Genomic DNA, 27,500 nt, shown 5'->3' on the forward strand with positions numbered 1-27,500 from the left:
GTCATTTGACCCGCCGTTCGTTCCTCTACCGAGCGACCCATGTGTTCGGTGGGTCGAAGCTTCGAGCGTCTCGGATATTTGTAAACAAAACTTGCCTTTTAAAGACTCTAGGAACTTTATTTTAAACTGAGAGGAACTTTTATCATCATCTACGAATATTAATCTATTTTGTATCGTGAACTGAAAATTTGTTGATCGGTATGTACGATGGGAAGACGAACCACTGCTCTCGAAACAGTGTCGACTTGAGGCTTCGTTTCAGTGATCAGTCGGGAATGTTATTTCCAACACATGCGTTAGTGTCATTACAAATGAATCAGTTATCTATTCTGTAATTAAAGTCTTCTATTAATTCAGTGATTCGTCATTACTTCTCAAATAATTAGAACAAATGAACAAATGTCAAAATCAACGGGAATAGACGAAGTGAACTTTGAACTTATGCCAGCCGACGTAAGGCGTTCACATAACGTTTCGAACGCGTTAACGAAGCACTTAATTAATACATTTGATACTGAAAGAACTTGACGAATACCCACGTCAGAAGTGAACGTCATACTTAGAATGTAGATGACTTAAAAGGTAAATGATGACTTGGTGCTGAGACATCATGAACAGATCGACTGTATGAACCAGAAAGATGACTTGGTGCTGAGACATCATGAACATATCGACTGTATGAACCAAAAAGATTCACAGTTCTGTGAGCGATCTTCGAATCTTCGTGGTGACAGAGTGAAGCATTATTTGTGGCGATATATCCCATAGCCATTCTGTCGTTTATTTAAATGTCTCGTCTATTGTTTATTGAATAATAATAAAGGCTATTATTTACCGATGATGCTGAAAAAGGACAACTCTCTATTGTTTATTGAATGAAGATAAAGTCTTTAAAAAGATCTCTCTCTATTGTTTACGATCAAAGTCTTTATTGGAATATGAATCATTCTCACCAAAAAGCTATTGTAAGTAAGTCTATTGTTTCGTGTCTACGTCACATTACTGAACAAGGACTGAGGGTCACTGCGTATTACGCATTTTCTTCCGAAGAATCAAACTCGAAATCTTCATAAATGGAAGAAAATAAAATAATCAATAATAAATTGATTAATGGTTGTGGCATAGTAAACACAGGAAGACTACATGTTGTATCAACTTATATATGACGAAATGAACTTAGTGCTAAGAGAAGTAGTTCGAGGGAGTAGTTCTCTCTACGAACTTTAGCAAGACACACGTATAGTTACGTTGTTAAACCAGGTTTACACACACACACACACACACACACACACACACACTATATACATATCTTAATTTATTTATTTATCTATTTATTTATTTTCCATTATACTTAGTCGCTGTCACCCGCGTTAGCGAGGTAGCGCAAGGAAGCAGACGAAAGAATGGCCCAACCCACCCACATACACATGTATATACATACACGTCCACACATGCACATATACATACCCATACATTTCAACGTATACATACATACACAAACGGAGAGAGAGAGAGAGAGAGAGAGAGAGAGAGAGAGAGAGAGAGAGAGCTCCGGCACTACCGAACTCCGCCTGCACGCACTTACACCGCGTATGACCAATCATCTTCGAAGACGCCGTATCGTCAGTGGACGAAAAGGAGTATAATATCGTCAGGAAACTTTCAGTCCTAGGGAGTCCACCAGTTCGCTGCTACTGGACGTAGCGCAGCCTTGAAGCCACGGGAGAGAGAGCCGAGCCTCCCCCCCCCTTAAAGGGGCCTCCCCTGGGGCTTCCGTGGCTTGATGGTCAGCGTCCCAACCGACGAATGACCAGGAACCCAAGTTCGCTGGGGAGGGAAGGGTAGTGGGGGGAGGGGATGGGTAGTGGGGGGAGGGGATGGGAAGGGGGGAGGGGATGGGAAGGGGGGAGGGGATGGGAAGGGGGGGAGAGGGAGGGGATGAACCATACGTCCAGTGATGGGGCGAGCCGTCGGCTTTAAGTGGGGGATGTTGGGGGGGAGAGAAGAGATGGGGAGAGAGATGGGAGGGGTTGGGGGAGACTGTGTATAGGTCATTACATTTACGCGAGTAGGAGTGGAAATGACAATGGTCATACCATTTTCCTTCCACATCCCCCCATTTATTCTCCCCACTTACACCCCATTGTCGTACTACGGCATATTCTCCCCACTTACACCCCACTGTCGTACCACGGCATATTCTCCCCACTTACACCCCATTGTCGTACTACGGCATATTCTCCCCACTTACACCCCACTGTCGTACTACGGCATATTCTCCCCACTTACACCCCACTGTCGTACTACGGCATATTCTCCCCACTTACACTCCACTGTCGTACCACGGCATATTCTCCCCACTTACACCCCACTGTCGTACTACGGCATATTCTCCCCACTTACACCCCACTGTCGTACTACGGCATATTCTTCCCACTTACACCCCACTGTCGTACTACGGCATATTCTCTCCACTAACCACCCATGTCATACTGACTACGGCATATTCTCCCCACTAACCACCCCTCTCATACTGACTACGACATATTCTCCCCACTTACACCCTCGTCATACTGGCAATGTATTACGTATATTGCTGTCACTACAATTGTGAGGTAATTTATAATTCTTATGTTGTCATTCGAACTCCTACAGTGGCGTTCTAACCTCCCATAGCAGCTAACTTCCCATAGCAGCTAACCTCCCATAGCAGCTAACCTCCCATAGCAGCTAACCTCCCATAGCATCTAACCTCCCATAGCAGCTAACCTCCCATAGCAGCTAACCTCCCATAGCAGCTAACCTCCCATAGCAGCTAACCTCCCATAGCAGCTAACCTCCCATAGCAGCTAACCTCCCATAGCAGCTAACCTCCCATAGCAGCTACCCTCACATAGCATCATTTAGCCCAGATGTTACGAATACGTAAATAACATATGCATTACGATGATCATATCTCTAGACTGACCTCATCTCTTCATGGTGACCTACTGTGACGTAATGATGACCTCTGGTGTCGTCAGCCTCACTGACCTTGACCTGACCCTGAGAATAACTCACTGTCACCCAGGACGACCTAATGTTAAACGGTCAACTTCTCAAGTAACATGTTACTAACCTGTGGGTAGGTTTATTATTCGTTTATATATATATATATATATATATATATATATATATATATATATATATATATATATATATATATATATATATATATATATATACTATCAAAAATACCCATATTTAAGATGCTCTTTCCACACTTTCCTCAATGCACCCCGGACCTTCGCCCCCTCACCCACCCTATGGCTCACTTCAGCTCTCATGGTTCTATTATCTGCCATATCTACTCCCAGCTTATATTCCAAATAACATGTCTCTTTTTGCAGCTAAACCTAATAACCTTGCTTAAAACCACATCTCCTCTCAACTTTCTCCTTTCACACACTTTCCCAAGCCCAGACACCAGCTTCTGCAGTTTCTCACTCGAATCTGCAACCAGCGCCGTCTCACCTGCAAATAACAAATCTCTCTCTCTCTCTCTCTCTCTCTCTCTCTCTCTCTCTCTCTCTCTCTCTCTCTCTCTCTCTCTCTCTCTCTCTCTCTCTCTCTCTCTCTCTCTCTCAACAAACTGCATATTTGATCCTCTCTTCAAGACCCTTGCATTTACCTCCCTCACCATCCCATCCAAAATCAGATCAAACAGCCTCGGTGACATCACAGATCCGCAGATCAGCCGCAGATCCACTGGAACCACTCACCCTCCTCTTCTCTGCCCATTGAATTTCCATGGCAGTATAACCTTGCATGTACGACATGACGCTCCTTCTGTCGTAATGATTGTCCTGACGTCTGTTGAAGCTGAAGGGGGTAAGTAAGGGTGGGTGAGGATGTCCCTTCTGGTTTACGATCCTGTCTCTATTTCATAGTGATGTCCCCTCTGGTCTACGATCCTGTCTCTATCTCGTGGGGATGTCCCTTCTGGTTTACGATCCTGTCTCTATTTCGTGGGGATGTCCCCTTCTGGTTTACGATCCTGTCTCTATTTCGTGGTGATGACCCCTCTGGTTTACGATCCTGTCTCTATTTCGTGGGGATGTCCCCTTCTGGTTTACGATCCTGTCTCTATTTCGTGGTGATGACCCCTCTGGTTTACGATCCTGTCTCTATCTCGTGGGGATGTCCCCTCTGGTTTACGATCCTGTCTCTATTTCATAGTGATGACCCATCTGGTTTACGATCCTGTCTCTATTTCGTGGTGATGACCCCTCTGGTTTACGATCCTGTCTCTATTTCGTGGTGATGTCCCCTCTGGTTTACGATCCTGTCTCTATTTCGTGGTGATGACCCCTCTGGTTTACGATCCTGTCTCTATTTCGTGGTGATGACCCCTCTGGTTTACGATCCTGTCTCTATTTCGTGGTGATGACCCCTCTGGTTTACGATCCTGTCTCTATTTCATAGTGATGACCCCTCTGGTTTACGATCCTGTCTCTATTTCGTGGGGATGTCCCCTTCTGGTTTACGATCCTCTATTTCGTGGTGATGACCCCTCTGGTTTACGATCCTGTCTCTATTTCATGGTGATGACCCCTCTGGTTTACGATCCTGTCTCTATTTCGTGGTGATGACCCTTCTGGTTTACGATCCTGTCTCTATTTCGTGGTGATGACCCCTCTGGTTTACGATCCTGTCTCTATCTCGTGGGGATGTCCCTTCTGGTTTACGATCCTGTCTCTATTTCGTGGTGATGACCCCTCTGGTTTACGATCCTGTCTCTATTTCGTGGGGATGACCCCTCTGGTTTACGATCCTGTCTCTATCTCGTGGGGATGTCCCCTTCTGGTTTACGATCCTCTATTTCGTGGTGATGACCCCTCTGGTTTACGATCCTGTCTCTATTTCGTGGTGATGTCCCTTATGGTTTACGATCCTGTCTCTATTTCATGTAGATTACGACCTCAGGATACTATTACTGTCCTCCATAAATAACCACATTAGGGACCATCAGGTCTCCTCCTGTCACCTGTTCACACCATGTACTCCCCCCATATAATGTCTCCCCTTCCCCCCCATATAAACCCCCTTAACTCCCCCCTTATATAACCCGCACATCTGCTCCCGCCCCCAGACACAACGACTTGCCGTGGAACATCCGTAAGTTCATGCACAACAAACTTCACAGCTTCAACTTCACAGCCGAACTGAAGAAGTTGCGCCCCTGGTCCAGGTCCTCCTGGTCACATACTGACCTGCCCAGGTTGAAGGAGGGCATGGTAGGTGCCCAGGTGAGTCCAGGTGGTGTGGTAGGTGCCCAGGTGGTGTGGTAGGTGCCCAGGTGAGTCCAGGTGGTGTCGTAGGTGCCCAGGTGAGTCCAGGTGGTGTGGTAGGTGCCCAGGTAGTGTGGTAAGTGAGTCCAGGTGGTGTGGTAGGTGCCCAGGTGGTGTGGTAGGTGCCCAGGCGTGTCCAGGTGGTGTGGTAGGTGCTCAGGCGAGTCCAGGTGGTGTGGTAGGTGCCCAGGTGAGTCCAGGTGGTGTGGTAGATGTCCAGGTGAGTCCAGTTAATGTAGTAGGTATCCAGGTGAGTCCAGGTGGTGTGGTAGGTACCCAGGTGAGTCTAGGTGGTGTGGGAAGCTCCAGGTGAGTCTAGGTGGTGTAATACATGGCTTAAGTGAGTTTATGGTTCAATACTAGTCCACCTCAGCAAGAGTAGAGGACATGATATCCTCTTAAGTGTAGAAGACACGTAGGAAGGTGTCGCAGGCTAGTGCTTCAAGGATAACCTGTCGGCCTCGAAACCCAGGTAAGGCAGAGGGGCCCACTGTCAACCCAGCTGTTCATCCTCCCTTAAAGACCTGGTGGATAAATGGGTACCAGGCTGGAATCACACACAAAACTGTGTAGCTGGGAGAAAACCTTTTCTTGAGAAACTGTGGAGATCTACTGACTCATATAAACCAGAGCCGGGAGACCTGTGGCGACCAGAAACACACACACACACACACACACACACACACACACACACACACACACACACACACAGGCTATTCCTTCACCAGTAATTAACACAGTTAATTAAGACACGTGAGGCAAAGGTTTATTTAGCCCATCTCTTCCTGTCTTGTTGATGGCTTAGCACTGGTGTGTGTGTGTGTGTGTGTGTGTGTGTGTGTGTGTGTGTGTGTGTGTGTGTGTGTGTGTGTGTGTGTATGTGTGTGTGTTACTGGGGTAAGCTGTTGTGATCGGTGTATCACAAGAGCAGAGGCTAATACAGTAGCAAATGTATGATTGTATACATGTGAGTATATCTATGTAAGGGATGTACGATTGTATACATGTGAGTATATCTATGTAAGGGATGTATGATTGTATACATGTGGGTATATCTATGTAAGGGATGTATGATTGTATACATGTGGGTATATCTATGTAAGGGATGTATGATTGTATACATGTGAGTATATCTATGTAAGGGTTGTATGATTGTATACATGTGGGTATATCTATGTAAGGGATATGATTGTATACATGTGAGTATATCTATGTAACGCATGTACGATTGTATACATGTGAGTATATCTATGTAAGGGATGTATGATTGTATACATGTGAGTATATTCATGTTGTGAGATATGGGATGTATATACGTATGAGAGAGTATACGAGGGAGACTATGGATTTAGATAGATGTAAACAGTATATACACACAGTACATTCTGATCAGACAGGTGTGTACAGTGGGCTGCAGGTGTACAATTAATGTATCTATATATCTACCTGGGAAGCGATCAGTCCACCTGGGCCTCCCACACAGTCACCCACACACAATGGTGGGAGAAATCATGGGAGTGACACGTTCTCCCACGTACGCCTCATCTCCATCATAGGTCATAAGTATCGTCGGTGTGTCCCCACAGGGCTGTGTGCTCCAGCTGTTACAGAAACGTTTTTGAACTATGCATCAATGTAATGTCTATATGTCTATGGCACAAACGTTTATTTCGTGACTCTCCCTAAACATGTTTTCCACTCATCTGGGTACACTCCCGTTGCCTATCTTTTCTCTTTCACTAACAACTTTACGTCTTCATTCCACCACTCACTACCCTTTCTGATCTGCCCATTTCCCACCTTTCTCAAGCCATCACTGCTTCCCTAAATACATCCTATTCCTCACCCACACCCCTCACTTTATTTGCTCTCACCTTTTTGTCCATCTACGCTCAATCTCGCCTAATATTTCATCACACGAGTCTCCTATCCAAGCTCACTTACTCTCACCACTTTCTTCTCCCCAACATTCTCTCACTTTGTTTCGACACTTTCACAAATCTTCACCTTCGCCTCCACAAGATGGTGATCAGGCATCCCACCAGCTGCCCCTCTCAGCACATTTACATCCAAAGCTCTCTTTTACACGCCTATCAATTAATACTGACCCAATAAGGCCCTTTGATCATCTTTCCCACTCATATACGTATACTTAAGTATATCTCTCTTTTTTAAACCAGGTATTCCCAATCACCAGTCCTTTTTCAGCACACAAATCCACAAGCTCTTCATTCCCATTTACAACAACGAATACCCTATGCACATCAATTATACCCTTAACTGGCACATTACTTACTTTCGCATTCAAATCACCCATCACTATAACCCGGTCTCGTGCACCAAAGCTGCTGACACACTCACTCAGCTGCTCCCAAACACTTGCCTCTCATGATCTTTCTTCTCATGACCAGGTGCAAAGGCACCAATGATCACCCATCTCTCGCCATCCACTTTCAATTTTACCCATGTCAATCTAGAAATTACTTCCTTACACTCCATCACACACTCCCATAACTCCTGCTTCAGGAGTAGCGCAACTGCTTCCTTAGCACTTGTTCCCTCATCTACCCAAGAATTTATTCCTAAGACGTAACAGAAGGAGTCCTGATACGCTCATGAGGGGAACCACACCCCCCTCCCCCCCATCTCCAGTCCCATCTCCACCATCATACAAATTGTGTATACTGTCCGCATGTGTGTGTGTGTGTGTGTGTGTGTGTGTGTGTGTGTGTGTAGCCGTGCCCAGAAGGTGAACGTCGTGCAGCTGGTCGTACCACTGACCCTGATCTCCTCCTCCTCCCCCCACAGTTCTGGGTCTCCTACGTGCCGTACCACTGACCCTGATCTCCTCCTCCTCCCCCCACAGTTCTGGGTCTCCTACGTGCCGTGCAGCTGGTCGTACCACTGACCCTGATCTCCTCCTCCCCCCACAGTTCTGGGTCTCCTACGTGTCGTGCAGCTGGTCGTACCACTGACCCTGATCTCCTCCTCCTCCCCCCACAGTTCTGGGTCTCCTACGTGCCGTACCACTGACCCTGATCTCCTCCTCCTCCCCCCACAGTTCTGGGTCTCCTACGTGTCGTGCAGCTGGTCGTACCACTGACCCTGATCTCCTCCTCCTCCCCCCACAGTTCTGGGTCTCCTACGTGCCGTGCAGCTGGTCGTACCACTGACCCTGATCTCCTCCTCCTCCCCCCACAGTTCTGGGTCTCCTACGTGTCGTGCAGCTGGTCGTACCACTGACCCTGATCTCCTCCTCCCCCCCCCACAGTTCTGGGTCTCCTACGTGTCGTGCAGCTGGTCGTACCACTGACCCTGATCTCCTCCTCCCCCCACAGTTCTGGGTCTCCTACGTGTCGTGCAGCTGGTCGTACCACTGACCCTGATCTCCTCCTCCCCCCACAGTTCTGGGTCTCCTACGTGCCGTACCACTGACCCTGATCTCCTCCTCCCCCCACAGTTCTGGGTCTCCTACGTGCCGTGCAGCTGGTCGTACCACTGACCCTGATCTCCTCCTCCTCCCCCCACAGTTCTGGGTCTCCTACGTGCCGTACCACTGACCCTGATCTCCTCCTCCTCCCCCCACAGTTCTGGGTCTCCTACGTGTCGTGCAGCTGGTCGTACCACTGACCCTGATCTCCTCCTCCTCCCCCCACAGTTCTGGGTCTCCTACGTGCCGTACCACTGACCCTGATCTCCTCCTCTCCCCACAGTTCTGGGTCTCCTACGTGCCGTGCAGCTGGTCGTACCACTGACCCTGATCTCCTCCTCCTCCCCCCACAGTTCTGGGTCTCCTACGTGCCGTACCACTGACCCTGATCTCCTCCTCCCCCCACAGTTCTGGGTCTCCTACGTGCCGTGCCAAGCCCAGCGGTTGAACGCTGTGCAGCTGACCATAGAACAAATCGACCTCATCAAACGGCTCATCGACCAGTACCCAGACGACCTCCGCCTCGCTACCTCAGCCGACGGTAAGGTCACCACGCCCGCTCAACTGGGGTCAAAGGTCACGAGAGGGGGGTCAACTTGAGTCAAAAGTCATAAAGGTGGGTCAACGTGAGTCAAAGGTCATAAAGGTGGGTCAGCTTCATTCAAAGGTCACAAGGGTAGGTCAACTTGAGTCAAAGGTCATAAAGGTGGGTCAACTTGAGTCAAAAGTCATAAGGGTGGGTAAAGTTACGTCAAAGGTCACAAGGGTGGGTCAAGTTTGGGAGACTCGTCATGAGGGCAAGTCAGTTTAGGTCAAAGGTCACGAAAGTGAATCAACTTAGGTCATAGGTTAAGAGAGAGAGAGAGTCAACATGGGTTTTAAATGTCACTAAGGTCACGAGGTTGGGTCAACATTGGTCAAAGGTCATCTACTTGGTGAAACCTAGTAAAACAGGTCAACTAAGGTCAAACTAAGGTCAACTAAGGTCAAACCCCACCAGGCTTGCTTAACCCCGGTGAAAGACAGACGACGCAACACCAATCAGTTCACTCGACTATAATCATCCAACATAAAAGGTCATACGTCTATGCGAACTAAGGTCAAAGGTCACCAGGTTATATCAAGTTCGTCAACAAGATCACCACAAGTGGTCACCAGGCGGGGGAGGTCAGGCCAGGAAAACATAATGTGAATCACTCCATCCAGGTCAGGGGTCGTTACTGTGTCAGGTCATATATATCGCCAGGTCAGTGACCTTGTGCCGGATGGGTCACCAGGTCACATTAATCTTGCAGTAAAACCAACCTTAAGATCTGAGATCATTTCAACACAAGAACTACTTAATTGCATGGTAGGAAAATGATATATTCTGTTGATGAAAGAGAATTATGGGTATCAGAGGTCAAAGGTCGTTTGCCATAAGGGATGGGGGATATGTGAGGTCATAATTTGCTATGGGATGTGCTAGGACCTTGACAGTTCAAGGGTTGTTACAGTAAGTCCTGGGTCATGGTAGTTAAGTAGTTGCAAAAGAAATGGGGAAATGGGGGGGAAGGGGTATTCGTGTTCCAGTATCATTAGACATAGCTCAGGGGTCATGACATGTCAACGGTTGTTAGGGAAATGACGACAAAAGGTCTTGATAGTTTAGGATGATAACGACCACATGCATGTTCCATAAGTTGACGTATTTGAGGGTCATGAGAGAGGTCAGGAGCTGTTACGATGAGCGATGAGGTCATGCAAGGTCAGGTGGGTGTTGGGGAGGGGTCATGAGGTCATGCAAGGTCAGGTGGGTGATGGAAGGGGTCATGAGGTCATGCAAGGTCAGGTGGGTGTTGGGAGGGGTCATGAGGTCATGCAAGGTCAGGTGGGTGTTGGGGAGGGGTCATGAGGTCATGCAAGGTCAGGTGGGTGTTGGGAGGGGTCATGAGGTCATGCAAGGTCAGGTGGGTGTTGGGGAGGGGTCATCAGGTCATGCAAGGTCAGGTGGGTGATGGGAGGGGTCATGAGGTAAAGCAAGGTCAGGTGGGTGTTGGGAGGGGTCATGAGGTCATGCAAGGTCAGGTGGGTGTTGGGAGGGGTCATGAGGTAAAGCAAGGTCAGGTGGGTGATGGGAGGGGTCATGAGGTCAAGCAAGGTCAGGTGGGTGTTGGGGAGGGGTCATCAGGTCATGCAAGGTCAGGTGGGTGTTGGGGAGGGGTCATGAGGTCATGCAAGGTCAGGTGGGTGTTGGGAGGGGTCATGAGGTCATACAAGGTCAGGTGGGTGATGGGAGGGGCTATGAACGACAAGTGACGTCACTTTCAACCAATGGTTTGGGTTAGTAACGAGACAGACAGACGTATCCCACAATACATGATCTCCTGACACCATACAACATTATTAATGCAATTTACATATTTGAGTACACAGTAATTACACAACCAGCACACATTCAGTCTGAGTTTCAAATTATAAATGGGAAAAAAAAAATGCCTCGCGTATTTCAAATACAAATATATCATATTAAATTGTGATATTTCATGAGAATATGTACCAGCCATTCCTCATGTCCATGTTTCAGTATGTTATTGTGTTTCATTGTGGCAGCTCAACAAGTTAATATTTGGTTACGAAATACAGCTGTATTTCTTTATAATATTTGGTTACGAGATACAGCTGTATTTATCTATATTTGGTTACGAGATACAGCTGTATTTATCTATATTTGGTTACGAGATACAGCTGTATCTCTTGCTCGTGTCTTCGTACTGCAGCAGTTTTCTGTTCTGTACCTTATCCCTGTACATCTGTGATACACCTGTACACCAAATGGCTGATCTCAGGTGGACGAGTGATAAAATATACGAGGCGAAATGAGTGTTTCATTAGGGTTAGATGTAGATAAGAGAATTATGTGGGTCTTTTTTGGCCATGAGAAATGTCGTATTCTGTTGTCTATACCGTCTCTTCTTAGTAAGATTTCTGCCTGTTAATCTGTCTGCATGTCTGTCTGTCTGTCTGTCTGTCTGTCTGTCTGTCTGTCAGTCAGTCAGTCAGTCAGTCAGTTAGTCAGTCAGTCTGTCTGTCTGTCTGTCTGTCTGTCTATCTGTCAGTCAGTCTGTCAGTCTGTCTCTCTGTCTCTCTGTCAGTCAGTCAGTCAATCTGTCTGTCTGTGTGTCTGTCTGTCTGTCAGTCAGTCTGTCAGTCTATCTCTCTGTCTCTCTGTCTGTCTGTCTGTCAGTCAGTCAGTCAGTCAGTCAATCTGTCTGTCTGTGTGTCTGTCTGTCTGTCAGTCAGTCTGTCAGTCTATCTCTCTGTCTCTCTGTCTGTCTGTCTGTCAGTCAGTCAGTCAGTCAGTCTGTCTGTCTCTCTGTATGTCTCTCTGTCTGTCTTGTCCCAAATTTCGACCTCCACAGACCAAGATGTTTACCTCATCACACATTCCGTCCCTGGCAACTCCACTGTTGACAATCATGATGGTAAACTCACGTAGCCGTCGATATAGCCAGCGAACAAAAATGACAGCCACTGAAATAATGAACAAATGATCCAATTAAAAGCGCTTCAGGAAGCGTAAAGTATCACTCCTGAAATATATTCAATGTCCATCATGCACAAGTCATGATCCGTTCTCGAACAGATGCACTGATATGAGGGGAGAGTACGAGACCTTCCAAGCCTCCGTCTCGTCCTTGGCCTCGCCATTTTCCTCGTCCCCTCCATCTATGACATGTATGCCCTCTTGGTCAATCTCTCCTCTCTCATCCTCTCTTTATGTCCAAACCATTTTTGGACAACCTCTTCACTCCCTCACACACACACACACGCTTCATCCTGTCACATTTCTCTCCACTCGATCAGCCATCTATACACGAAATACTGACCTCAAGCTTTTTATGACCACCACAACCCACACCTCGAATCCATACAACACCCATCTTCTCAGTGCACCCAGAACCTTCGCCCCCTTACCCACCTTATGGCTCACTTCAGCTCCCATGGTTCCATCCGCTGCCATGTCCACTCTCGGGGTATTCATAACACTCCACGTTGTCAGTTGACGGAAAGAAGTATAGCCTTATCAAGGGGTCTTCCCAACCCAAAGGAGTCCATCATTTCCCTGCTTCTGTTTGTAGCGCAGACGTGACACTGTGGGAGCAAGAAAAGGGAGTCCTGAAATTTCCTAAGATGAATATCATTGTTTTGATAGAGGAAAATATGAATAACATCATCATCTGAGAGAAATGTATATAAAGAAACTAGAAAAGAAAAAAGAACGTTAATGTTCACTTAATGCTTGACGGAGTTTCAGTTAATTTCTGTTAAATCTTGAGAAAGTTTGAGCAAAAAGAATGTTAATGTTAATGCTTGAGGGGGAGTTTCTGTTAATTTCTGTTAAATCTTGGGAAAGTTTGTGCAAAAAGAATGTTAATGATTGAGGGAGAGTTTCTGTTCATTTCGCTAAATCGTGAGAAATTTTGTGCAAAAAGAATGTTAATGTTAATGCTTGAGGGAGAGTTTCCGTTAATTTCTGCTAAATCTTGGTAAAGTTTGTGCAGAAAGAATGTTAATGTTAATGCTTGAAGGAGAGTTTCTGTTCATTTCTGTTAAATCGTGAAAAACTCAAGACACCATCACCCACCAAGGGAGGTGCTCACCTCAGCAATGATATGGTCATACAGCCTCAGCCAGGGACTGACTGACCCCTCACACCTCCTCCTCGCTGCTCCCTCGACCGTCCCACCTCAGCAGCTATTTTTGGTCTGTATGTGTGCGTGTGTGTGTGTGTGTGCGTGTGTGTGTGTGTCCGTCTGATTGAAAACATGCATGGCTCTCTCTCTCTCTCTCTCTCTCTCTCTCTCTCTCTCTCTCTCTCTCTCTCTCTCTCTCTCTCTCTCTCTCTCTCTCTCTCTCTCTCTCTCAAAACACCTGCACAATACTCCTCTCAGAAGAGACAGATATATATATATATATATATATATATATATATATATATATATATATATATATATATATATATATATATATATATATATATATATATATATATATATGAAAGCCGGCAAGGCAGCAGGTTTGGATGGTATTGCAGTGGAATTTATTAAAAAAGGGGGTGACTGTATTATTGACTGGTTGGTAAGGTTATTTAATGTATGTATGACTCATGGTGAGGTGCCTGAGGATTGGCGGAATGCGTGCATAGTGCCATTGTACAAAGGCAAAGGGGATAAGAGTGAGTCCTCAAATTACAGAGGTATAAGTTTGTTGAGTATTCCTGGTAAATTATATGGGAAGGTATTGATTGAAAGGGTGAAGGCATGTACAGAGCATCAGATTGGGGAAGAGCAATGTGGTTTCAGAAGTGGTAGAGGATGTGTGGATCAGGTGTTTGCTTTGAAGAATGTATGTGAGAAATACTTAGAAAAGCAAATGGATTTGTATGTAGCATTTATGGATCTGGAGAAGGCATATGATAGAGTTGATAGAGATGCTCTGTGGAAGGTATTAAGAATATATGGTGTGGGAGGCAAGTTGTTAGAAGCAGTGAAAAGTTTTTATCGAGGATGTAAGGCATGTGTACGTGTAGGAAGAGAGAAAAGTGATTGGTTCTCAGTGAATGTAGGTTTGCGGCAGGGGTGTGTGATGTCTCCATGGTTGTTTAATTTGTTTATGGATGGGGTTGTTAGGGAGGTAAATGCAAGAGTTTTGGAAAGAGGGGCAAGTATGAAGTCTGTTGTGGATGAGAGAGCTTGGGAAGTGAGTCAGTTGTTGTTCGCTGATGATACAGCGCTGGTGGCTGATTCATGTGAGAAACTGCAGAAGCTGGTGACTGAGTTTGGTAAAGTGTGTGAAAGAAGAAAGTTAAGAGTAAATGTGAATAAGAGCAAGGTTATTAGGTACAGTAGGGTTGAGGGTCAAGTCAATTGGGAGGTAAGTTTGAATGGAGAAAAACTGGAAGTAAAGTGTTTTAGATATCTGGGAGTGGATCTGGCAGCGGATGGAACCATGGAAGTGGAAGTGAATCATAGGGTGGGGGAGGAGGCGAAAATCCTGGGAGCCTTGAAGAATGTGTGGAAGTCGAGAACATTATCTCGGAAAGCAAAAATAGGTATGTTTGAAGAAATAGTGGTTCCAACAATGTTGTATGGTTGCGAGGCGTGGGCTATGGATAGAGTTGTGCGCAGGAGGGTGGATGTGCTGAAAATGAGATGTTTGAGGACAATGTGTGGTGTGAGGTGGTTTGATCGAGTAAGTAATGTAAGGGTAAGAGAGATGTGTGGAAATAAAAAGAGCGTGGTTGAGAAAGCAGAAGAGGGTGTTTTGAAATGGTTTGGGCACATGGAGAGAATGAGTCTAGGAAAGATTGACCAAGAGGATATATGTGTCGGAGGTGGAGGGAACGAGGAGAAGTGGGAGACCAAATTGGAGGTGGAAAGATGGAGTGAAAAAGATTTTGTGTGATCGGGGCCTGAACATGCAGGAGGGTGAAAGGAGGGCAAGGAATAGGAGGGCTTTTCTAAGTATTTCTCACATACATTCTTCAAGGCAAACACCTGATCCACACATCCTCTACCACCTCTGAAACCACACTGCTCTTCCCCAATCTGATGCTCTGTACATGCCTTCACCCTCTCAATCAATACCCTCCCATATAATTTACCAGGAATACTCAACAAACTTATACCTCTGTAATTTGAGCACTCACTCTTATCCCCTCTGCCTTTGTACAATGGCACTATGCACGCATTCCGCCAATCCTCAGGCACCTCACCATGAGTCATACATACATTAAATAACCTTACCAACCAGTCAATAATACAGTCACCCCCTTTTTTTAATAAATTCCACTGCAATACCATCCAAACCTGCTGCCTTTCCGGCTTTCATCTTCCGCAAAGCTTTTACTACCTCTTCTCTGTTCACCAAATCATTTTCCCTAACCCTCTCACTTTTCACACCACCTCGACCAAAACACCCTATATCTGCCACTCTATCATCAAACACATTCAACAAACCTTCAAAATACTCACTCCATCTCCTTCTCACATCACCACTACTTGTTATCACCTCCCCATTAGCCCCTTTCACTGAAGTTCCCATTTGTTCCCTTGTCTTACGCACTTTATTTACCTCCTTCCAGAACATCTTTTTATTCTCCCTAAAATTTAATGATACTCTCTCACCCCAACTCTCATTTGCCCTCTTTTTCACCTCTTGCACCTTTCTCTTGACCTCCTGTCTCTTTCTTTTATACATCTCCCACTCAATTGTATTTTTTCCCTGCAAAAATCGTCCAAATGCCTCTCTCTTCTCTTTCACTAATAATCTTATATATATATATATATATATATATATATATATATATATATATATATATATATATATATATATATATATATATATATATATATCCAAGAACGTCTCCTCCTCCTTAGGTGAGACATAGAGTAAATATCTTTTTTATTAACGCCTTTTAAGATAAAAGCATTGCAAACTTTAAAAGCACGTTGCAGTGAGTCGTTTTTCTTTCTTTCAATCCGACTGCGGACAAGACGTAGAGTGGGTGTCAGCGTTCGTGGATTATATCTGGAAACAACTGCTATGACATGGACTGTCTCAGCAGGAGCAATATTTCGTCTGGATCTGGAGAATCTTCCTCAGGAATTCGCCATCTGCTTATATACCCCCAGTTCAGATGGTACGATACTTCTCACGAAGATATATTTCATATGATCTTTTTTTTTTTCATTCGTTATAATGAATGATTAAAAAAGATTAATCTTTGATATGGATACTTATTAATCCCTCGAGTGTACGAGGGTACGACCCTTGAGCACGACGGTACGACCCTTGAGCACGACGGTACGACCCTTGAGCACGACGGTACGATCCTTGAGCACGACGGTACGACCCTTGAGCACGACGGTACGATCCTTGAGCACGATGGTACGACTCTTGAGCACGACGGTACGACCCTTGAGCACGACGGTACGACCCTTGAGCACGACGGTACGAGACCCTTGAGCACGACGGTACGACTACTGGATACGTTAGCATGGCCTTTGACCTGACCCCTAAGGGTTAAGATCAAAGACTAGGTAACCATGCCCCAAGCTTCCATGCTCGTGCTCAAGGGTCGTACCATCGTACTAAAGGGTCGTAACATCCTCTCAAGGGTCGTACCATCCTGCTCAGAGGTCGTACCATCGTGCCTTATGATTGGTCGTCCTCTCTGTTCCTACGTCGTGTGTGTCGTGGGCTTACTGAGGGAACGACACTAACGTAAGCCTTTACGTTTCGTCGTTCTCTGATATCTACGTCGTCGTGTACGTCGTGTGGCTCACGAGGTTGCGACACTAACGTAACTTTCTGTGTCGTGCCCTGATATCTACGTCGTTGCGACCCTAACGTAACTTTCTGTGTCGTGCCCTGATATCTACGTCGTTGCGACACCGTGCCCTGATATCTACGTCGTTGCGACACTAACGTAACTTTGTGTGTCGTGGGCAGACGTGTACGTCGTTGCGACACTAACGTAACTTTGTGTGTCGTGGGCAGATATGTACGTCGTTGCGACACTAACGTAACTTTGTGTGTCGTGGGCAGATATGTACGTCGTTGCGACACTAACGTAACTTTGTGTGTCGTGGGCAGATGTGTACGTCGTTGCGACACTAACGTAACTTTGTGTGTCGTGGGCGGAGGTGTACATCGTTGCGACACTAACGTAACTTTGTGTGTCGTGGGCAGATATGTACGTCGTTGCGACACTAATGTAACTTTGTGTGTCGTGGGCAGATGTGTACATCGTTGCGACACTAATGTAACTTTGTGTGTCGTGGGCAGATGTGTACATCGTTGCGACACTAACGTAACTTTGTGTGTCGTGGGCAGATATGTACGTCGTTGCGACACTAACGTAACTTTGTGTGTCGTGGGCAGAGGTGTACGTCGTTGCGACACTAACGTAACTTTGTGTGTCGTGGGCAGAGGTGTACGTGGTTGCGACACTAACGTAACTTTGTGTGTCGTGGGCAGAGGTTGAAGCCGCCTTCAAGGATGGGAGGATCGCCAGCTTGATCGGTGTGGAGGGCGGCCACGCCATCCAGAACTCACTGGGCGTCCTCCGTGCACTGCGGGACCTAGGTGTTCGCTACCTGACCCTGACCCACACCTGCAGCACCCCCTGGTGAGTACCCACACCTGCACCCACCCACCCACCCCTGGTGAGTACCCACACCTGCACCCACCACCAACCACCTGGTGAGTACCCACACCTGCAAGTACACCTTCAAAATCCCCTGACAAGTCTCCATACCTGCAGCTTACACACACACACACACACACACACACACACACACACACACACACACACACACACACACATGTATACACTTCATGTATTGATCCTGTATGAATATCTTAGCCAGTGTCATCCATTACGTGTTTAGAATAATACGACAATAGAGAACGGGGTGTCAGGCGAGAGAGAGAGAGATGGTCCGGGGTGGCCTGCGCCTGGCGAACCCCAAGAGAGATGGTCCGGGGTGGCCTGCGTGCGCCTGGCGAACCCCAAGAGAGATGGTCCGGGGTGGCCTGCGTGCGCCTGGCGAACCCCAAGAGACCCATGTTGACTACAGTCACTGCCTTCCTCCATAGGGCTGAATGTGCCAGAGCCCAGGAGACAGATCTGGAGGACCCGCTCTCACCCCGGGGACTTACACACTTCGGCAAGGTAAGTGGCTCGTCTGTGTCCCCACACACACACGCACGCACCTCACATGGTCTGTGTCTCCCAACACACACGCATCTCACACCGTCTGTGTCACCCTACACCTACCTCACATGGTCTGTGTCCCCTACGCTCCTCACACGGTCTGTGCCCCAACCTTCCATGATCTGTGTCCCCCACACCTCACACGGTCTGTGTCCCCCTACATCTCACACGATCTGTGTCCCCCACGAACCTCACACGGTCTGTGTCCCCAACCTTCCACAGTCTGTGCCTCCTACACCTTACACGGTCTGTGCCCCAACCTTCCACGGTCTGTGTCCCCCACGAACCTCACACGGTCTGTGTCCCCCACACATCTCACACGGTCTGTGTCCCCCATGCTCCTCACATGGTCTGTGTCCCCCACACATCTCACACGGTGTGTGTCCCCACCTACCATGGTGTATGCCCCCACCTCCCTCCTCCCACAACATGTGCATGTCAGACACGCCCTCCGTTCCCCCCCCCCCCCAGTTCCATACGACATCTCCTCCTCCATACGTCAAAACCTTCACCATACGTCATAACCTTCACCATACGTCATAACCTTCACCATACGTCACAACCTTCACCATACGTCATAACCTTCACCATACGTCACAACCTTCACCATACGTCACAACCTCCACCATACGTCACAACCTCTCTCTCTCTCTCTCTCTCTCTCTCTCTCTCTCTCTCTCTCTCTCTCTCTCTCTCTCTCTCTCTCTCTCTCTCTCTCTGCTGGTGTTCCTCATGTGTGTTTACGTAGTCCATATATTTCCCCTGACTCTGGCTCGCTGGGAGGTGTGATGTATAATACAGTAGCTGTATCATACGTAGCAGCAGGGGTGGAGATGCTCCTGACTAATGTATTTCATGATACAATCTTGTGACCTGGGAGGTCATACTGTAGTGGGGTCAGCTCTTACCTCGCCTACGTGGGAGAGTGTTATAGTGTTCAAGCCATGGACGAAGATGGTCGAAGATTTATGAACAAATATGTTGTTCTTTGTCTTGTTGGAGCAAAAAGTATCACTCCCGATGATTGAAATATGTTTGGCAGGATGTGTGTGTGTGTGTGTGTGTGTGTGTGTGTGTGTGTGTGTGTGTGTGTGTGTATACATTGACACACACACACACACACACACACACACACACACACACACACACACACACACACACATACACACACATAGATTGTTACAGTAGCCAGTACATCTGCTCGAGTTGATGGTGTGGGTCAAATTATTCCCCAGATAGCGAGAGAGAGAGAGAGAGAGAGAGAGAGAGAGAGAGAGAGAGAGAGAGAGAGAGAGAGAGAGAGAGAGAGAGAGAGAGAGAGGTTGGGAGTTCGAAGCACGGTTCATGGGAATGGGAAACCATTAGGTGTCAAAAGTTAAAATTTCTTCCATTTCTCCATCACCGAACGCTTTACCAGGATCACAGGATATATACACACACACACCTTCGCAAGCCACTCGTCATCACAGACTCGAATATGCTGAGTATATCGCCAGGTGGAGACGCATTCCATCTATGCATCTTTTCTTATAACATATATTCATAAATTTCTTTCTCTTCTTGGCCATGTAGCATTAGAGACACACCCTCTACAGCTGTCATGTACAGCCATGGCCCTGTGTTTACTTTTGACCTCTTCCGATGTCCAAGTGCAGTTCACTGAATGCACGTCATCCCCCATATACCACACTGACCCGAGTTGTTCTATCCAATGCACGCCTCTCGCTCATGTCCAGACCTCGAGGGAGATGAAAAGCCTAGCGGTGCTGCTGGTGGATCTCTCATCACCCCTGGCTCCTCTCTCTTCCCCCACAGACGGTAGTGAGGGAGATGAACCGCCTGGGGCTGCTGGTGGATCTCTCATCACCCCTGACTCCTCTCTCTTCCCCCACAGACGGTAGTGAGGGAGATGAACCGCCTGGCAGGGCTGCTGGTGGATCTCTCATCACCCCTGACTCCTCTCTCTTCCCCCACAGACGGTAGTGAGGGAGATGAACCGCCTGGCAGGGCTGCTGGTGGATCTCTCATCACCCCTGACTCCTCTCTCTTCCCCCACAGACGGTAGTGAGGGAGATGAACCGCCTGGGGCTGCTGGTGGATCTCTCCCACGTCTCGCAGGCGACGATGCAGGCGACGCTGGAGGTGTCCCGGGCGCCCGTTATCTTCAGCCACTCGTCAGTGTACGCCATCTGCAGAAACCCCAGGAACGTGCCTGACCACATCCTGAGGAAGGTGGTGAGTAGGGCCAGAGAGAGAGAGAGAGAGAGAGAGAATCGGGCCCACATAGGTTCGAACTCTGGTGGCGGTAGTCAGTCCACATTTCACCCAGCTGTTCATCCTCACCTGTGAGCTGGTCGGTAAAATGGGTATCTCGCTTTGGCTATGGAATAATATATATATATATATATATATATATATATATATATATATATATATATATATATATATATATATATATATATATATATATATATGCGTCAATAAAATGGCCTTGATTAGGGTGTTCACTTGCCCATCTCATCCCAGTCAATGTAAAAAACAAAGAAATTGGGAACTAAAACTTATCATTATTACTTACTACTCCGTCTTGAGAATGATATGAAAAGAATCATGTCAAGTATAATAGAAAGGTGAAGACTGTTTTGTGGGGTCAGAATAAGCTATATAACCACACCTTCGACAGATAGATCGTGAATCGTATTGCTACTGTCCTGTCTAATGATCACTATGACCCATTCCCTGCTGAAGTGCAAGCCTCAGTGAACAAAGAGGGATGTTTTCGTCCCACTGTACCTTCAGGTATCCCTGAGGCACAATCTCAGTCTAAGTGCAACATCCCAGGGGACTTGTGTTCCTCCTTGCCTGGTAGCTATTTGGAAGAGCCCCCAGCAACAGCTAGTAAAGAAGACGCCTTTCATTATTCATTGAAAATCAAGAATGTTACTGATGTGTGAGGCCACTGACCAGTCCCCTGTTCTCATAAGTAACTTCAAATCCTTCGTAGAAGAATCTAGTGTAAAGAAAATGGTTATTGACCCAGTTTCACAAGGGAAAAAAAAGGGTCATTGGAACTACGAGTCCTTTAATTTGTGTGACAAAAACACTTTTAGAGAATGTGAAATGTCTGTGGCACTTGTGGATCTGGGAGAAAACGTATGACAGGGTTGACAGAGAGTCCTTGAGGAAGGCCCTACGAATATATGGGTTATATTAAGAGTTATCAATTGCAGTGAGGTGGTCTCTGCTGGGAGAGTAAGGCCTGCATACGCATGGTAAGGGAGGAGGCTGAGTGGCCTCTCGTGAAGATGGGTCTGCGTCAAAGGAAGTGTGATGTCACCAAGGTTGTTTAATCTGTAATGTCACCGTGGCTGTTTAATCTGATTATAGACGGGGTGGTGAGGGAGGTGAATGTAAGGATCTTACAGGCAAGTCTGAGTTAAGTTGGGGACGAGGAAAGGGGCGCTCAAAGTGATGAATCAATTGCTGTTTGCAGATGACACGGTTCTGGTGGCAGACTCCACAGAGAAAGTAAAGAGGTTGGTTGGTGACAGAGTTTGGGGTAGTATGTGAAAGGAGAAAGCTAGGGTAAATGTGAGTAAAACTCTGATAATGAGATGCAGGAGATGGATGAGACAGAAGTGGTTTGAGTGGGAGGGGCATGGAAGATGTGGAGTAGTTTAGGTAACTGGAAACAGACATGGCTTCTAATGGAATCATGGGACTAACGTGAGTCACAGGGTGGGAAAGGGGAATTACGGTCCTAAATGCATTCAGGAATGTATCGAAGGAGTCACTGTCTGTCAAGGCACAGGTGGGTATGACTGAAGGTATAGCAGTCGCGAAAGTGCCATACGAATGTGAGTTTTGGGTCATTCACGTCAAAGAAAGGAAGAAGGTGAACGTATTGACGATGAAATTCATGAGGACAATAAGCTGTACGTGGCAGCGTTTACTGTGTAAAGAATGACACTGGAATAGCGAGCTGTGGAAGTCATTAGAGTCTGACTGAAAGATATGATTAGTGTGTGTTGAATTGGTTCGGATACATGGAGAGGATGAGTGAAGAAAGACTTATCAAGGGGATCTACGTGTGAGAATTAGAGGAAAGAAGGGGTTGACAGAGACCTGGAAGGAGATGAAGGGATACAGTGAGGGAGGCTTTCAGGTACATGGGCCTAAGAAGCATGCAAGGGATGGAATGAATTGGATTGATGTTGTATATGGGGAACAATGTGCATCAATGGGCTGAATTAGACTATGCGAAGCAGTGAAGGTAAACCCTAGAAAAGTCTGATGGGCTCTGGCTCTTACTAACGTGCTCGGGAAGCATATGTAATCTAACATATGAAACACGATAAGTTCCCAAGTGCACTTTCCTGTGATAATCACATCATCAGGGGAGACACAAGAGAGAAATATAACAGTCAGTTGATATACAACGAAGAGACGTAGGTAGGACGCCATTTGGTAAACATGCAAAACATGCAATATGATGAGAGAGAGAGAGAGAGAGAGAGAGAGAGAGAGAGAGAGAGAGAGAGAGAGAGAGAGAGAGAGAGAGAGAGAGAGAGAGAGAGAGAGAGAGAGAGAGAGAGAGAGAGAGAGAGAAAGAGAGAGACAACAGACCGTACACGACGGAAATAGTATGAGAATCACCGAAAAAGAGAATCTGGTAGACATACAGCAGACACAGAAAAGAGCGTAGCGAAACCTAGATAATAAAAAAAAAAAAAATTCAAAGGGATAAATGGAGAAGAGGTGTTGTGACCCCCTCCTGCTGGTGGTGCATGTGTGACCCCCTGCTGGTGGTGCATGTGTGACCCCCTTGCTGGTGGTGCATGTGTGACCCCCTGCTGGTGGTGCATGTGTGACCCCCTGCTGGTGGTGCATGTGTGACCCCCTGCTGGTGGTGTATGTGTGACCCCCTGCTGCTGGTGCATGTGTGACCCCCTGCTGGTGGTGTATGTGTGACCCCCTGCTGCTGGTGCATGTGTGACCCCCTGCTGGTGGTGCATGTGTGACCCCCTGCTGGTGGTGTATGTGTAACCCCCTGCTGGTGGTGCATGTGTGACCCCCTCCAGAACCAACAGGACTAAAAGAGAGGGAAAATAAGGACTTCGACGATTGGAAAGGATTGTAGCAGAAGGTGACGAGATGACCGCTACCAGTAGCGTCCGCTGCTACACCGCTTATGTTCTGGTTTGACACATCTTACACAAGGCACACATCTGCCTGGGGGACCACTACACATCTGTTACACATGACCAGCCCCGAGCACACACACACACACACACACACACACACACACACACCATGTGTACCACTCTATGAACTTTAGTACAGAGATGCGAGCAATATATATATATATATATATATATATATATATATATATATATATATATATATATATATATATATATATATATATATATATATATATATTGGAAAGGATCACAATTTTGCGTGTGATCAAGATATTCCTATGAGTCCACGGGGATGTGATTATTACACGAAAGTGCACTTGGGAACTTTTCGTGTTTCATTTTCCCCGTGGACTCATAGGAATATATATATATATATATATATATATATATATATATATATATATATATATATATATATATATATATATATATATATATAAACAATTCCCGTAAAGAGAATGAGAGACAGTCGCCGTCCGCCATCTCAGAACATTGTCTGTGTGCCATCTGGACCCCTGTGACATTTGGACTTCGTGGATAGGGGGGGAGGTACATATGTCACAGATATTTATAGTATCTGAAGCTGAAAGTAATTATTTTGTAATGAAGTCTGGGTGGGGTGAAGATATTACGTAATAACCGAGTCTGCTGTAATTATCTCGTCATGGAAGCTGGACCCTCCCTATCAATAATGTCCCACACCACATTAATACACTGGTAACTTCCTCCCTCGCTTATTTCACGGGAGAAATAACTTGCTTCTCATCTACGTGTTTGAAACTTTAATATTTCTTTCTTCTTATTGATAACCCCACTCAACACTGTGTGAGGGTATTTTACTCGCACCTTCAGTCTTTGGTTGCTGGTACTTTAGTAAATGATTTACCATTATCATCATTATTGTCGTGGGATAGGCCATCAGAAGAAAGGTTAATAAGTAAAAAGAAAGATGATGATGAGGAGGAGGAGATGGAATGAGTAGTTTAAAGGACTCTCGAATGTCTCAAATGATGGGGTGCCTGATGAGATGTCATTGGGGTGAGGTAGCATGCGAATGGCTTGGTGAAAAGAGATGAGGTGGTGAAAGCCCTGCGGAAGGAGAGGTGTGGCAAAGCGGCTGGAGTGAATGGGACGACAGATGAGTTCCTCAACCAAGGAGGGACAGTGCTTTTAACTGCTTAACTAGGATACTCATCGTCTGTATGACGCAAGATGAGGCACGTGAAGACGAACAGACTGCATGTGTGGTGCCCTCATATAAAGGCAAGGGGGAATTAAAAGGTGTATGGAAAAAGTGGTGATTGGCAAAATGGTGGCATGCACACAGCATCTGATATGGGAGGAGTAAAGTGGATTTAGGGGTGGTAGTGGATGTGTGGACCGGTCGTTTACTTTGAGAAACACTTACAGAAAGACAGGGAACTGCATGTGGCATCTAATGATTTGCAGACAGGGTAAGATAGGCATGTAGAAGGCGCTACTAATGTATGGGGGTAAATGGAGAGTTGCCAAACGCAGTGAGGTTTTTCCCAGGAGGGTAAAGCATCTGTGCGAGTAGGAAGGGAGGAAGGACGGTGGGTACATCTCGGTGAGGAAGGGTCTTTGTGGACGACGTGTCACCGTGATGGACGGGGCGGTGTGGAAGATGAACATGTTCGAGTCTTACAGCTGAATTGGCAGACGACACGAACTTTTGGGTGAGCAGACTCAAGCCAGAAACTCCAGACGCTGGTGATAGAGTATGGGAGAAGGTGTCACACGAAAAAGAAAATGAGTTCAAGTGTGAACAAAAGTAAAGTAACCAGCCAGCGTGGTGGATGAGGCAAGATGGTCTGAGATTAAGTCTTAATGGGCAAAACCTGGAGAGGACTGATGTGGATGAACGTGGCAGCGTCTGGAAACACGGAGGTAAAGTGGGCGGGGAGAGGCCACGGTCGTGTGGAAGGAGGAGGATTGCAACCACTTACAAGGGGATCTGAACAAACCCCTGTGACATTTGGACCCTACTGTGACATTTGGACTTCGGGGATTGGGGTGGGGTACATATATCACAGATATTCAACTTGAGTAAAGAGGAGAAGTAGCAGCGAAAAAATGGCCTCCATATTGCTATAATCAAGCGGGAAAATAGTCTACAGGAGCTGGTGTGTTAGGTGGGCCCCCGTGGTGTAGCGGTTAGCGTTCCCGACCGTGACGCATTCACGGAGCCCCCGCCCAGGGTCGAGCATAGCACAGGTTCGAATCCTGGTTACGGCAGTCGGTCCACAGTCAACCTAGCTGTTCATCCACCCCTAGGGGTGGGTCGATAAACTAGGTGCCTGGCTCAGGATAAGGTATATGTATATATATATATATATATATATATATAGAGAGAGAGAGAGAGAGAGAGAGAGAGAGAGAGAGAGAGAGAGAGAGAGAGAGCATTAATGGGAGGGCCTCGAGTGGGACCTACGTTGCCCATGTCGTCTCGGTAAACATTAAAAAAGAAAACAAATCTACATCGTCCTTGACTTGTCACCTGCGTCCCAGGTGAGGGGGATAGCTAATGGGGCCAAGTGTGAGCTGGCAAACATGAGACCAGCGTTCATGTATGTGGACGAAGATATATCCAGCGAGCTGTTCACATCCTACGTAACACCAACACTAGAATGTGTCCCACAAGAGATTGTATCGCTCTGTCTTCACCCCCTTGAGTATGACGGTACGACGCTTGAGGACGACGGTACGACCCTCGAGTACGATGGTACGACCCTCGAGTGCGACGGTACAACGCTTGAGGACGACGGTACGACGCTCGAGTGCGACGGTACGACGCTTGAGTGCGACGGTCGTTCCGTTGTGCTCAAGGGTCGTCCCATCGTGCTCAAGGATCGTACCATCGTGCTCAAGGATCGTACCATCGTGCTCAAGGATCGTACCATCGTGCTCAAGGATCGTACCATTGTGCTCAAGTGTCGTACCTTCATGCTCAAGTGTCGTACCGTCGTGCTCAAGGGTCGTACCGTCGTGTTCGAGGGATTAGGTCCAATGTCTCAAAAGCATCAGAAATGATGACTATACCTGACGAAGGATTAAAGTGAACCTCATTAAGAGCATATTGAACTGACGATAATTACATTAAAATGTAATCAGAGCCATAAGCAATCGGATCAGGACGCGAACAATATGGTCCATATGTAACTCAGTCTTACCCCAGATGGTAATTGTACCTAAACGAGATATAATCTATTTTGAGTGGATATATATATATATATATATATATATATATATATATATATATATATATATATATATATATATATATATATATATATATATATATATCTTATTTCATTTTATTTTGCTTTATCGCTGTCTTCCGCGTTAGCGAGGTAGCGCAAGGAAACCGAAAGAATGGCCCAACCCACCCACATACACAAGTATATACATGCACGTCCACACACGCAAATATACATACCTATACATCTCAATGTACACATATATATATACACACACAGACATATACATATAAACACATGTACATAATTCATACTGTCTGCCTTTATTCATTCCCATCGCCACCTCAATTCAAGCACCCAAAATAATGGGCAGGCATTCTCCCCCTTTAATCAAAACGCAGTTACTACAACTGTGATCCGTCCAGGGCGGTTTAATTCACCATCTAAATTCAATTTGGCTATCTAATTTCCTGTCAGAGAAATGTCAAAAGACTTAAGCAATCACTTCCTCTTCATCATATCACTCGTGTTGCTCCCAGTATGAAGTTATTATCA

At 46.4% G+C, this 27,500-nt stretch overlaps 1 protein-coding gene across 1 annotated transcript in view; it reads left to right on the forward strand.

Annotated features, from left to right (window-relative positions):
- Nucleotides 1–27,500, forward strand: part of LOC139761499 (dipeptidase 1-like) — a 46,325-nt gene that overhangs the window by 1,071 nt on the left and 17,754 nt on the right. Inside the window, exons 2-7 of the mRNA XM_071685763.1 lie at nt 583–698; nt 5,132–5,288; nt 9,169–9,301; nt 17,785–17,935; nt 18,406–18,481; nt 20,582–20,758. Coding sequence (XP_071541864.1) covers nt 583–698; nt 5,132–5,288; nt 9,169–9,301; nt 17,785–17,935; nt 18,406–18,481; nt 20,582–20,758 — 810 coding nt within the window. The remainder of the gene's footprint in view (nt 1–582; nt 699–5,131; nt 5,289–9,168; nt 9,302–17,784; nt 17,936–18,405; nt 18,482–20,581; nt 20,759–27,500) is intronic.

Source organism: Panulirus ornatus, chromosome 40 (genome assembly GCF_036320965.1).
Source record: "Panulirus ornatus isolate Po-2019 chromosome 40, ASM3632096v1, whole genome shotgun sequence".
In the NCBI taxonomy this organism is placed as follows: domain Eukaryota; kingdom Metazoa; phylum Arthropoda; class Malacostraca; order Decapoda; family Palinuridae; genus Panulirus; species Panulirus ornatus.